This window comes from Mya arenaria, chromosome 17 (genome assembly GCF_026914265.1).
Source record: "Mya arenaria isolate MELC-2E11 chromosome 17, ASM2691426v1".
Classification (NCBI taxonomy): domain Eukaryota; kingdom Metazoa; phylum Mollusca; class Bivalvia; order Myida; family Myidae; genus Mya; species Mya arenaria.
In genome coordinates, this window is record NC_069138.1 from 19665268 (window position 1) to 19679350 (window position 14083).

Sequence of the window (14083 nt, forward strand, 5' to 3'; positions counted from 1 at the left end):
GAGTTGAAACTATAGTGCTTATATAATCGACAAAAGCAAGTGGTGAACTTTAACAAGCTTTATTGATTGAACCTACATAATAATACATACATGCCCCTGAGAACGTTATCAATTTCATTAGAGACATTATAAAGTATATGTTTGTTTATACATAGTGTAGTTGTAACGCTACAAGCAGACTGGTAGTTGTCTGGTAGTTGTCTTTTTATCCGTCATCCAAAATGCATTTAACATATCACGGAAATGTTAATTACATTGAATGAACTCATCACCATTAAGCCAGATCATGTGCAACGCAAGTATATGTGTAATAATAGAACATGCCATTCCTGGTATTACTATGAAGGTCTTTATTATAGAACACCTAGTTTTGATTTTGATTTTTAGATACGGTAAAATTTCTAAAACCAAGATTTTTTTCCTTCTTTTATTTTTGCGAAGCAGACCATTTTACGTCGGATCTCAGTTGTAATTAACAAAATATCGTACTGCAATTAATCATTTGGTAATATATTGACGGCCTTTTAGTTGACTTAAATACGTACTCATTTAACAATTCCCAATTAAATGAAACCAAAATTATATTGATTCAGCGATCAATATAATTTAGTAATACGTATATTACTGTATATAGTGTCAAAAATTTTGGCACGTATTTAGGTCAATATGCGGCTTTTTGCAGCATTATGGGATATCTATTTATCTAACGGACTTTTCGACCTTGATGAAAAGAGCGAACAACATAACACTTGAAGATACGTTGAAAGTCGTTGACTCTTAGAAAAATACGGTGACTGTTTCGAAAACAAAAAGCGACGTAAAAAAGGTCAAAGAATGTCTGCGAACGGATTGCGAAGAGAGTTGGAGAACATCCCGGGAATTGAACTTGATGTTTTATTGTCCAGTTTCCTTTTGGGTTTAACAAATACAGAAACTGGCGAAGAACTGGAGCCTTCAACCATACAAGGAGAAATTTCATCGATATGACAACATCTGGTGGAAAGGGTTATTCTGAAGATCTGACAACCTCATCAATGTTCCACCCCACGCGGAATACGCTGAAGGCCAAGGGTAAAGATTTGAAAGAGATGGTTTTGGAAATAAGACCAACAGGGCTGACAGAATCAAGGACGAGGAAATGCAAAAACTATATTCTGAGCAACTTCGGGCCTACGGCCCTCGGGCCTTTATATACATCTTCGACCGATTATCGCATAATGGCGACCAGCAAGCAATCATTAACCTCTGAAAATGTAAACCAATGCCATGGCTCAAAGCAAAGACAAGATTTATTGTCCATCGGATACCTTAGTATCCACAATTTTAATGGTAAGAACATATTGTGTAAAATCCTTAAAGCGAAGAGGTAGCAAGAACTTCTAAGTCGCTGACATTTAAAACCAACCGTTTCAACTGACTTAGATCATTACATGTTTTCAGAAGTCGGTGAACCAAATTATGACGTCCTCGTGTGTGGTGTTGTGAAAATTTATATCCTAACGAATAAGCGTGGTACTAACTGAAGGCTAAAGGAAAGAAAAAACAAAGTATAATGTGCTTAATATTTGTAAAATCCAGACGTTTTGTCAACAAGCAAAATCACCAAAAGTAGCATTTATATATGAATTAATGTATCCAGAGTACAATTGTGTGAATTTTGGATGCCTGGTAACCAAATATGTATTTGTATCATTTTAAAGCGTTTAATGAGTAGACTGTGAATAAGTAAAATATCTGAAACCAAGGTAGAAAACGCGACTTTTTGGCCTTGGGAGATTGCAAAACATACAATTTCACGTCAAATTTCTGTTCAAGTAAACGGTAACTTGTTAATTTCCAACTATACTGTATCTTTATTTAAACTTATGTAACATTTCTTTAAATTTTAAATACTTTATTTGCCAACATTTTCTGGTTCAAAGTGAAGTGTTCTGTTTTAAATAATATAAAATTGATATTTTCACTGTTGTTATTTCACTAATAAAATTGCACTAGTCAAACTTTGAAAATAAGCATAAAAGAAACAGAATATTTGTTTATTTCAGAGTGAATTCAGTGTTCATTTCTCGTGATCATAGAAAAATTGTTTTTTCACTTGTGGCTTCGCCACTCGTCAAAATATGTTTTTCAATGACACTCGTGGAATAAAATACGATCCTACACTGAAATAAACAAATATCCTCTATATATTGCATTACGTGACCATTTAAAAGAAAAAAAGTTACTCTCAAATAATAGAGTTTTTGTTGAGTTTCCTTCTTAATATCATTTCATTGTATATCAAATTTATAAACGATGTTAAAACGATCGGATTCATATTATTATATTTTTCTCAATAGTTCCCAGAATGACATTTCCTCAAAGCATGTAGCGCGGCATATAGCATTGCTGTGTTGCATTCGGCTCATCATCAACGCATGTGAAACATGTATGCAGTTTTGTTATTTTTCACCGAAAAAGGCATGCGATAGAAAAATCTGACAATCGTCATGATATAATACACAAATTTAATCATCTCTCCAAGACTTGCTTTCTAACATATGTTCGGGTCATCTTACGTCTGTCACACACTTGACACAAATCTACTCAAAATTAAACTGAAGCATTGATGAGCATGCTTCTGTCCGCTACTAACGCCTTTGAAATTTATAGTTCAACTGGCACACTTAAAACTCGAATAGTAATATTTCCGATATGCCCTTTCTTTTCCGAATGAGTACACTGTCGTTGAAGATACATTTACATCGTTATCAACGATATCATTTTGGAATTGGAATGAAATTGGATGTGGTTATTTATTACTGATAACAAGGTCGGGTGGCGAAAGAGATAAATAGTGCTTAAATCTCTAGAAAAGAGCAAATTATTGTTTCTCCAACATAAAGGTATAGCCTAGAGGGGACATGTTATATTTATAGGTATGGTAACGGAAATTTTCTAAGTTGTTTTTATATAAACATATTTTTTAAATGAACTGTACAAGTAAAAAATAGCAACATTCATTAAGGAAATCGATCGCTAATAGTCTAAAAGATAGACATTGAAAAAGGCAAAATAGTTTGAAGGTATTTCAAACATAATTTTGAAGAGGGTTTAAGCGTATGCATTGTCCCGTCCTTAACAATTTTGTTGAGCAAAATTCTTATCGAATCCAATTCCAAGAGCATATCTTTGTCCATATCCATCATGAAAGTTAAACAGTTAAGATCGTCTACATACCTTGCCATCCTAGAGTATGGGTCTTTAGTCATCTTTAGAGACCTGCTGAAATGTAAATAAATATTTGTAAAAGACCATGATTGATAATCTCGCCTTGAAAATTTAACTTACTGGTGAATTTTGATGTAATTTAGAAAGAATATCACTTAGTGAACACAAAAATTAAATATATATTTTTCTGCTATTGTTAAAAAAAATCCAACTTCTTGTTACACGTATAAATGTTACAATCAATATATATTTAACTATTAAGAAAGTACATTCATTCTTGATACAAAAAGGTGAAACTATAGTGCTTACATAATCGACAAAAGCAAGTGGTGAACTTTAAACCACTTGTATACTCTTTATTTCCACTTTTCATTGATTATTCATATAAAGTTATTGACTTGTAAAATGCAAAGAATAATGATATACAGATAAGTGAACAAACAACAGTAGTATAGTGTGCGATAACACATGTAAACACAAGTCATTTACGCAATATAATCATTATTTTTCTAAAATATAGTTTTATCATTAAACAAGCTTTATTGATTGAACCTACACAATAATACATACATGCCTCTCAGAACGTCATCAATTTCATTAGAGGCATTATAAGGTATATGTTTGTTTATACATAGTGTAGTTGTAATGCTACAAGCAGACATTTGTCTGGTAGTTGTCTTTTTTATCCACCATCCAAAATGCATTTAACATATCACGGAAATGTTAATTACATTGAATGAACTCATCACCATTAAGCCAGATCATGTGCAACGCAAGTATATGTGTAATAATAGAACATGCCATTCCTGGTATTACTATGAAGGTCTTTATTAAAGAACACCTAGTTTTGATTTTGATTTTTAGATACGGTAAAATTTCTGAAACCAAGATTTTTTTCTTCTTTTATTTTTGCGAAGCAGACCATTTTACGTCGGATCTCAGTTGTAATTAACAAAATATCGTACTGCAATTAATAATCACTTGGTAACATATTGACGGCCTTTTAGTTGACTTAAATACGTACTCATTTTACAATTCCCATTTAAATGAAACCAAAATCATATTGATTCAGCGATCAATATAATTTAGTAATACGTATATTACTGTATATAGTATCAACAATGGCACGTATTTAGTTCAATATGCGGCTTTTTGCGGCATTATGCGATATCGGCCGGCGCGTGCTAGGCATTATTTTTCCATAATTGGCCAGTGAATAAACGCACGTGCAAAATCACGTCATCAGCTGTCAGTATCATCAAATATGGCGTCGGAGCGGCTGCTCGAGTCCTTATCTAACGGACTTTTAGACCTTGATGAAAAGATTGAAGCGAACAACATAACACTTGAAGATACGTCGAAAGTCGTTGACTCTTAGAAAAATACGATGACTGTTTTGAAAACAAAAAGCGAAGTAAGACAGGTCAAAGAATGGCTGCGAACGGATTGCGAAGAGAGTTTGAGTTAAAACGATTGGATTTATATTATCATATTTTTCTCAATAGTTCCAAGAATGACATTTCCTCAAAGCATGTAGCGCGGTATATAGCACTGCTGTGTTGCATTCGGCTCATCATCAACGCATGTGAAACATGTATGCAGTTTTGTTATTTTTCACCGAAAAAGGCATGTGATAAAAAAATCTGACAATCGTCATGATATAATACACAAATTTAATCATCTCCCCAAGTCTTGCTTTCTAACATATTTTCGGGTCATCTTACGTCTGTCACACAATTGACACAAATTTACTCAAAATTAAACTGAAGCGTTGATGAGCATGCTTCTGTCCACTACTAACGCCTTTGAACTTGATGTTTTATTGTCCAGTTTCCTTTTGGGTTTAACAAATATAGAAACTGGCGAAGAACTGGAGCCTTCAACCATACAATGAGTAATTTCATCGATATGACAACATCTGGTGGAAAGGATTATTCTGAAGATCTGACAACCTCATCAATGTTCCACCCCAAGCGGAATACGCTGAAGGCCAAGGGCAAAGATTTCAAAGAGATGGTTTTGGAAATAAGACCAACAGGGCTGACAGGTTCACGGACGAGGATATACAAAAACTTTATTTTCAGCAACTTTGGGCCTACGGTTTGGGCCTAACCTCTGAAAATGTATATTAATGCCATGGCTCAAAGCAAAGACAAGATTTATTGTCCATCGGATACCTTAGTATCCACAATTTTAATGGTAAGAACATATTGTGTAAAATCCTAAAAGCAAAAGGTGAGCAAGAACTTCTAAGTCGTTGACATTTGAAACCAACCGTTTCAACTGACTTAGATCATTACATGTTTTCAGAAGTCGTTGAACCAAATTATGACGTTCTCCTGTATGGTGTTGTGAAAATTTATATCCTTACGAATACGCGTGGTACTAATTGAAGGCTAAAGGAAAGAAAAACAAAGTATAATGTGCTTAATATTTGTAAAATCCAGACGTTTTGTCAACAAGCAAAATCATCAAAAGTAGCATTAATATATGAATTGATGTATCCAGAGTACAATTGTGTGAATTTTGGATGCCTGGTAACCAAATATGTATATGTATCATTTTAAAGCGTTTAATGAGTAGACTGTGAATAGGCAAAGTAGAAAATGCGACTTTTTGGCCTTGGGATATTGCAAAACATACCATTTCACGTCAAATTTTCAAGAAAACGGCAAGTTGTTAATTTCCAACTTAATTGTATCTTTATTTAAACTTATGTAACATTTATTTAAATACACTGTTGTTATTTCACTAATAAAACTCCATATTGCACTAGTCAAACTTTGAAAATAAGCATAAAAGAAACAGAATATTTGTTTATTTCAGAGTGAATTCAGTGTTCATTTCTCGTGATCATAGAAAAATTGTTTTTTTTCACTTGTGGCTTGGCCACTCGTCAAAATATGTTTTTCAATGACGCTCGTGAAATAAAATACGATCCTACACTGAAATAAACAAATACCCTTTATATCTTGCATTACGTGACCATTTAAAAGAAAGAAAGTCACTCTCAAATAATAGAGTTTTTGTTGAGTTTCCTTCTTAATATCATCTCATTGTACATCAAATTTATAAACAAAGTTAAAACGATCGGATTTATATCATAATATATTTCTCTATAATTCCCAAAATGCCATTTCCTCAAAGCATGTAGCGCGGCATATAGCATTGCTGTGTTGTATTCGGCTCATCTTCACCCCATGTGAAACACGTAGGTAGTTATTTTTCACCGAAAAAGGCATATGATAAAAATATCTGACAATCGTCATGATATAATACACAAATAAATCATCTCACCCATCCTTGCTTTCTAACATATTTTCTGAACTCGTTTAATAAAATTGTGTTTCTTATGACGACTAGTGAGTAATGCGATATATCTAATAATCGTTACTTCCGATTATGAAAATATTACCTACAGAGTGCAACATTTATAAAATCCGGATTTTAACTCGGTGGTATAATATATAGACGTTACAACGGAAGATCAGGCTAACAAAAGTAACGCTAAAATGGCGTTTGTGACGCTGGATGAAATGCTGGTTGTATAATGAAAACTGTAGCGTATTGTGATACATACTATAGAAACCATTTTGAACAGTATATGTTTGGTCCGCTTGTTAAAGCTGCACTCTCACAGGTTGAACGTTTTGACAACTTTTTTATTTTTTGTCATTGAACGAGCAATTTTTTTTTGCGAAAATCCATTGAAACCAGTTATAAGATTGCTGCCAAAATAAGATCGCATTTTTTTTATTTAAGTCTAAAAGTTAATGTTATATGCATTTTTCTTAAACCGTTAGTAACGGTTTAAACCATAAAACATTGATTTCCGAACGGAAATATGCAAATCTGCGGTTTGTTAACAAACATAAATTTTGAGTGATTGACCTTCAACTTCTAACTAAATAATGCGTTTATGAAATATCTTAATTACTGATAACAAGTTTATAACCGTGTTTTTAACAGCAGAAAACGCAAAAATGTTAAATGATAGTATCGTTCATAAAAACCATTGTTTTCGACATTTATTAATCATTTTTGGTCAATTAAAACAAATGTATTAAATGTGATAATTCTTATAATGACCATAATTACCTATACTTTGGAAATTTAACATATGTTATGAACAACATGAACAATATTAATAATTTCATAACTTCTTTTACTCAACATTTTTACTTATTCGGTTTGATTAATAAATATTTCGTTCTATTTTGAAGAAAATATTTCATAGCGAGATAATTTCAACTTGAATAACTATAGTGCAAGAATGCAAAAATGCAACATAGTGTTTTTGATGTTGAAATTGTTTAATAGTGTTAACCTCTAAGATGATTTAAAATGTACGTTTCTAAGAAGAACGTACGTCTTGAAGTGATATCAAATTTTAAAATTAAAAAGCGAAGGTGTTTTGAATTGCTATTTTCACCAGATAATCTATAACAAAAACGTATAGTTCAATCAAAACACTTTTATATAGCAATAAAGTTATGTCACTGCGTATCTCAACGTCGAAAAATAGGGAAACAAGATTGAAAAAATGTACAAACATTAGCATTTCCAAGATTTTCTTAACGACGTTCATTTTTGTGTTTATTTATAAACTTAAACACAACGTCGTTATAATCTTGAACACATGCCTTTAAAAAAGTATGTTTTTATTTGTGAAATGTGTTTAAATTGCTTACGTATGATATTTCGAGCTTTCATGGGCGCAAACTCATGCGACCAACCTACAGTCAGTATGGTGTGACCTTCACACGTTTTTGCGGGGGTATAGTAAGAACATGCTACAGAAGGAATATTCCAATACGAGGTATGAAAGCGTACGGACAAATTTATAATCCCGACGCGCATTTTCGCCCTAACTATATACGCCTCTACTGTATGTTAAAAATAAAACATCGAGTTTAATGAGTATCCACAATTTGTGTCGATTGAAGTGTATTGATGCTTCATTTTTGTGAGAATATGATAATTAAGGTTAGCTAGAATCGCGTCAGTTAACATTTTCCATAAACTACAATAAAACATACTTGTATATTGATCGCTAGTGCATGTCAAACAACTTTGATCATCCTTTACCATTTCAAAGAATAAAAATAAACTTTACGTATAATACATTTTCTTTACTGCGATTTTTTTTATTTCCGGTAAAGTAATGGCTATGTGTCACTAGTTTGTTAAAGGTACGCTTATTCCGGTCTAGTATTGACCAAATCAACGATATTATTCGCGCCCGATATGAAGAATATCAACTCGACCCCATCGCGTTTCTTTTTAATTGAATCACTATTTGATTTGGCTCCATCATGGAAAGTGTCTTTGGAATTATTTGACTCTTTTCTTATAAAAGAAGTTGGATTACCTAAGGATCCTGATGTACTGATTGGTTTTTAAAGATATTTATAAACTGCGGGCGACGGACAATAGCTAATCATAAGCACTTAATAATATACCATATATATGCATGCATATTTAAGATACACGTAGTTTAGATCATTTGACTTACTGAATCGGGCCACCAGTCCTTTGGTATGTTTTATTGCCTAAGTCCTTGTACCTAGTTCTTTTGCTGAACGGAAATCTGTGTTTGTAGTTTGCTCTTTTATCGTTGCTGGCAAACTTTACATCATTTTTCTCCTCTTCAAGTCTCAACTTTCCTATGTCTAGCAACCTAAATATCGACAATCAAAGTGTGGTGTAGCTATCACGGGATTCATTATCGGATTTGTTAAACACATAACCAAGTTAACAATGACCAACTACATTTAATATTAAAGATTATTTGTGAATGTTGTACTTTAATATTATTTTATCATATTCTACACCAATAGGAGCTGATCATGCGTAGGCATACGTTAGGAAGAGTCTCTATACATTCATCAAATATTCAACTTCAATTATTTCCGTGTATCTATATGTCAAAGCGTTCAATGAATATCTGCCTAATTACAATTTCCTATATAAGTAGAAGAAAATAAAACAAATTTTGTAAAGATAAATTAATATAACTTACGTTTGGTCTTCTTTAAACTTGATGGATTTTGGTTCATACTTTGATTTTACCTTAATGGCTCGAATCTCTGAAATAGTGCAAGCAACAAAGGTACACTTCTGCACGACCAACGTTATAACTATCATACTAATAATTATATGTAAACTGTAAACAAGCAAAACAATAATGTAAGAAGATATTTAAGCGACGCCAACTTTCCGCATTTTTGTTGGTAGCCCAATGCCTGATCTTATCTGCAGTATAACTCCCTAAGTACTGATGCAACTAGTACTATTGTTTAGTAATGCTTGTTTATAGTCCGTGGGTGTTTGCTGTTATACGTCATTGCATTCATTGTAAATATATGACTTTCTTCAAAAATACAATCAAATTTTATACTACGGATTGATTTAAGTTATGAAAGACATTATTCATTTTTTATCCTTCATGACCATAAACTGTGACTGATAGTGACTCGTGAAAAAAGAATACTGCTCAAATCAGTGCTATGGTATGGAAACTATTTCCCTTTGCTGCACAGTGATCATTGCACGTCATACGATAGTGATGAAAATCACGTGACGTCATTCAAAAAGTTGAATGTGTCATACATGAAAATATAGAGGATAATTGTTTGTTTTAGAAAGGTTGGAATATGTTTCTCAGAATGGGTACCAAAAGCTAAATTTTACAAATGAATACCTACGTTTAGTGTTCATAAGGTGAAATATATTGCAATCTTACACAGAAACACAATATTTAAAAAATGATATGTCTTATAATGATATTAAATAACAGTTTATTTTAGTCTTGTTCAGAAAAGCTCACAAATTTGTCGGAAATGACGTCGTTGAACAGTTCGAAACAAAGAAAAAGAGGATATTCGCCACTCGTGAAAATATGTTTTTCTATGACACTCGTGAAATAAAATACGATCTTACACTGAAATAAACAAATTTTCTGTTTCTTTTATGCTTATTTTCGGAGTTTTATGTGTTGTTTTTTTATTTATTTCTGAATTACCCCCTTTTTGAAAAGGGTGGGCTTTACGCCGCTACCCCTGGGGTGCCCCTCATGCATAATTATAGCTGTCAACTTTTCTACTTTCTGTTTGCTGTGAAATAGTTCTCTGCTGTTCATTCTTAACGCTTAACATTCGCTCGTTTTTTATTGCAAAGCTTTATGAACAGTAAACAATGAAGAATTATTAATGCACATATGTTCCAAAATTAATGAAAACCCTTTTTTATTTTAAGATCGGCATGAATACTTAACCAAATTACTACGCCGCTATTTAAAGAATGAAAATTTGGAAGGTTTAATGTGTTAGAAATACAAATGTGGATACTCATTGGATTTTAACCATTCTTCTTAGTTTAAGCCTGCATGTACGCGTGGTTTTATATTAAGTTAATATTCAGTCATCTTACTGTCAGAGACCAGGCTGTTTCGCTTTAAAATGTTTGTTTTCCAGATAAAGAGAAAATGCCACGCTAGTTTGTTGACACATTTTGAGTCGTGGGTGGGGTAAAAAATATCGGATCTATCTGTAAATTGTAGTGTGAATTCTCCAGGGAGCTCATTTTACGTACTACAACGGCAAACAGTTCAAAATACATTAGAACGATGATATAAAATTTTATTTATGTTTGAAAAGTTGTTTTTGTCTGTAATTTGTTTGGTATGAAAGCAAATGTTCGAACTTTCAGCTTCAAAGATCAGAAAAATGTTTGATAAACGGGATAACCGGTAATAAACGGTAAGTTGTTAATTTCCAATTATATATTTATTTAAATTTATAAAACATTTCTTTATTTTTTTAACATTTTTTTGACATAATTTACTGAAGTCCAGTGTTCGGTTTTGATCAAGGCAAGTACATGTAACAACAAAGGAATTTAAAAGTAGTATTGAAAGTTGATATTTTTACTCCTTATTTTGCAGTGAATATTGAAATTTTCACTGTTTTTATTTCATTGTTAAAATCCCATAATTCATCGTTAAGCATGAAAGAAATATTATAAGATAAATCTCTGTTGATCACCGGAGAGCATACGATTTATCTTTTTAAACACTTCTACATATATCAATAAATAAATATAGCTAAAATCGAGCTATTTTTGTACGTCACGGCAGAGTTCTTATCTTCTATTTAAGTGAAATCATAGTGTATGAGATTACGTTAGTTTATCTACCTTTCATTTCTTTATCCTTGTTCCGTGATGAGAGTTCCGGGTCCGTCAGACTCTTCACACACAGATCCTGATTGATATCACATAACACGTTTTGTATATGCGAGTAGTCTTACCAACGAGCCAAATGATTATACCATTTTTTATTTTGTTTTGTTCAGTTTTACTCAATAGCCTTAAATTGAAGTCAGAGAATCTCGCCACTACGATACATTTTTTGATACCTGTTTCATCACTTTAACTTTTATTTATACACTACAGTACGTTGTGTAATAATCCGATTTCATTTAAGTCGCATAAATCGACTAACGACGATCGACTGGAAATTTCACAGCCAAGCAACCAAGTTAAAAATACCACCCATCCTCCTACACACTGTTTTTTTGTAAAATGTTTGTGGGTAAGTTACATAGTGCTTGCAAAGCGGGCCGTATAACAAAATGAACTCAACTGACCTGATCTGCCGCATAGGGCAAAGCTGTCTGCTCTCGAATGAGTAGTCGCTCTAGTTCTAGGTCGAGCGTGTCAGGAAGGATGGCTAGCTCCTCTAGTTCTTGCTTCATCTCGTCTTTTTGCCTTTGCAATTTCTTAAATAAACACTTTAAATATTTTGGTTGCTCTAGGCGTTACAAGGTATAATCCTCAAATTCGAGTGGAATGCAATGAAAGAACTGTGAAGGCGTTTACAGATTATTACTTTTGGAACTCAAATTAAAATGAAAGGCTAAATTAAAGAATGAAAATCTTATCAGTGTTCAAGTTCTTGTTTTCTAAACAAAGCCTCAAATTTAATTTATTCATCGGAATTACCATGTGCAAATTCTTGCTGACTTCAGTCGTATCGCTCCCGAAATGAAGCGGTATTTTTGGATAAGTATGCGGGGGATGAAAACTTGAATCTAAAATAAATTAAGAAATGATAGCACTTTTTAGTTCACCTGAAAACGAAGTCAACTGTTCAACATAAATATATATGGACATCTTTGAAAATTTCTTCTTGTCCGAAAAAGCTGGGCCCAGACACTTGCTATTCGGTATGTAGCATCATTTATTAGTCCTGTACCAAGATTGTTCAAAATAAGACCCTTGAGTCAAAACAAGCCAATTCCCGGGTGTCACAGGTTTCACTCAGATTTATAAAGGCATATTTTAAAACCGTTAGGCACCGACAGTTTGTTTAAATAGTCTCCCTGGGGTCACGGCTGGCTTAATCCCTTTTAACCCACTGTCTTATTTTTGAAGCTTCAACAATGAAATTTAAACCATGTGTCCTATGTTCATAACAACTATCGATATTGTCCTCTCATGACTTTTATCGTGACTTTTCGACCATCTTTCTAATTTTTGAAGGTACAGGAATGACATTTCGACCACGTGTACAATGTTGTCCTCGGACGACATTGACTGTTACCAGTTAACCTATGATTTTTTTTTATTTCTTGAAGCGACATCAATGAATTTAGGACCAATTGTACAGTTTTAAAAACAATATTAATGTTGTCCTCGGATGATATTGACTGTGACCTTTTGACCTACTTCTTTTTCTTAAAGCTTAGAATAGTCATAGAGCTAAGAGTTTTACTCTGTAACATTGATTGGTGGTAATAACATTTTCAAACTTTTTCTCAGGTGACCGTTAAGAGCCATCATTGCCATCTTGTTAAAATTGTGTTATCTATTATATTAACAAAGAACATTTAAATTAATGTGTTCAACTGCTTTTTTTCATAACAATGTTGATCATGGTTAAATGGACCAATAAACAAGGAACCAAATAAGCTATGATCGGAAATTTCGTATCAAATTTAGAGCAAGCACCATCATATTTTGTCAAGTGATGGCATTGATATCATACGTCATATTTCATATCTGCATATGCTGTATTCATTTATTATCTCAATAGCGCTATAAACGCAGCTAAAATCGATGTTTTTGAAAATGAGATCAAAATATTGATTCACACATGTGCATGGTACGAACTTTAAGTAACTGAGTTTTAATACTTTGTACGTTTTGCAACACTTGCATTCGGACCATGAAAAGGATTTTTTGTCAAAAGCTGTTATCCTAACATGTCTATTAACACGGATCATTTATATGTTAATGTCTATTTAATGTTGATTTCGTCTATAACAAAGTATGTGTTAAAACATCAGGGTTTACTATATATTTTATTTTGAAGTTTTCTTTAATTTCGTTTAAAAAGTCGGCGATATTTCAAACGAATTATGTAAAACAACTACGTAACTTTGTGACAAGCCCATTACTGGGCCATTAGACACCACATTAACAAAGACTCTGTTGAAAAGCTAAGGCCCTATAAACACTATACGTACACGCAACACACACACAGACCACACATTATGTTGGATAATAAAGAAAATGTCATGATCGATAATCGAATCGATATTGAATACAAAAATCGATAAAGGAGTCGGAAATACTCGAAATTACATGTGTATACTAAATGTTGGTACTAAGATGTCATTCCTGTTTGTTCATAAAACCTTTTTATGTCCCCCATATCTCAAACCAAAACCGAACACATAGAACTCGTAAGATTGATAAACCTATTTGATCTCTTAACTTTTGCTATATTAATTAAATTCATTTAAAGGTTGTTATGTACAATAAAATAATTCAATGAAAACCGCTTATGGATGATCGATTACCGCAGATG

The 14083-nt window shown here is 32.7% G+C and overlaps 1 protein-coding gene across 1 annotated transcript in view; it reads right to left on the reverse strand.

Annotated features, from left to right (window-relative positions):
- Positions 1-14083, reverse strand: part of LOC128223248 (uncharacterized) — a 93645-nt gene that overhangs the window by 48278 nt on the left and 31284 nt on the right. The window contains exons 12-17 of the mRNA XM_052932538.1: positions 12214-12302; positions 11859-11990; positions 11407-11473; positions 9233-9299; positions 8726-8890; positions 3220-3264 (exon numbers count right to left, since the gene is read on the reverse strand). Of these exons, the coding sequence (XP_052788498.1) occupies positions 3220-3264; positions 8726-8890; positions 9233-9299; positions 11407-11473; positions 11859-11990; positions 12214-12302 (565 nt within the window). The remainder of the gene's footprint in view (positions 1-3219; positions 3265-8725; positions 8891-9232; positions 9300-11406; positions 11474-11858; positions 11991-12213; positions 12303-14083) is intronic.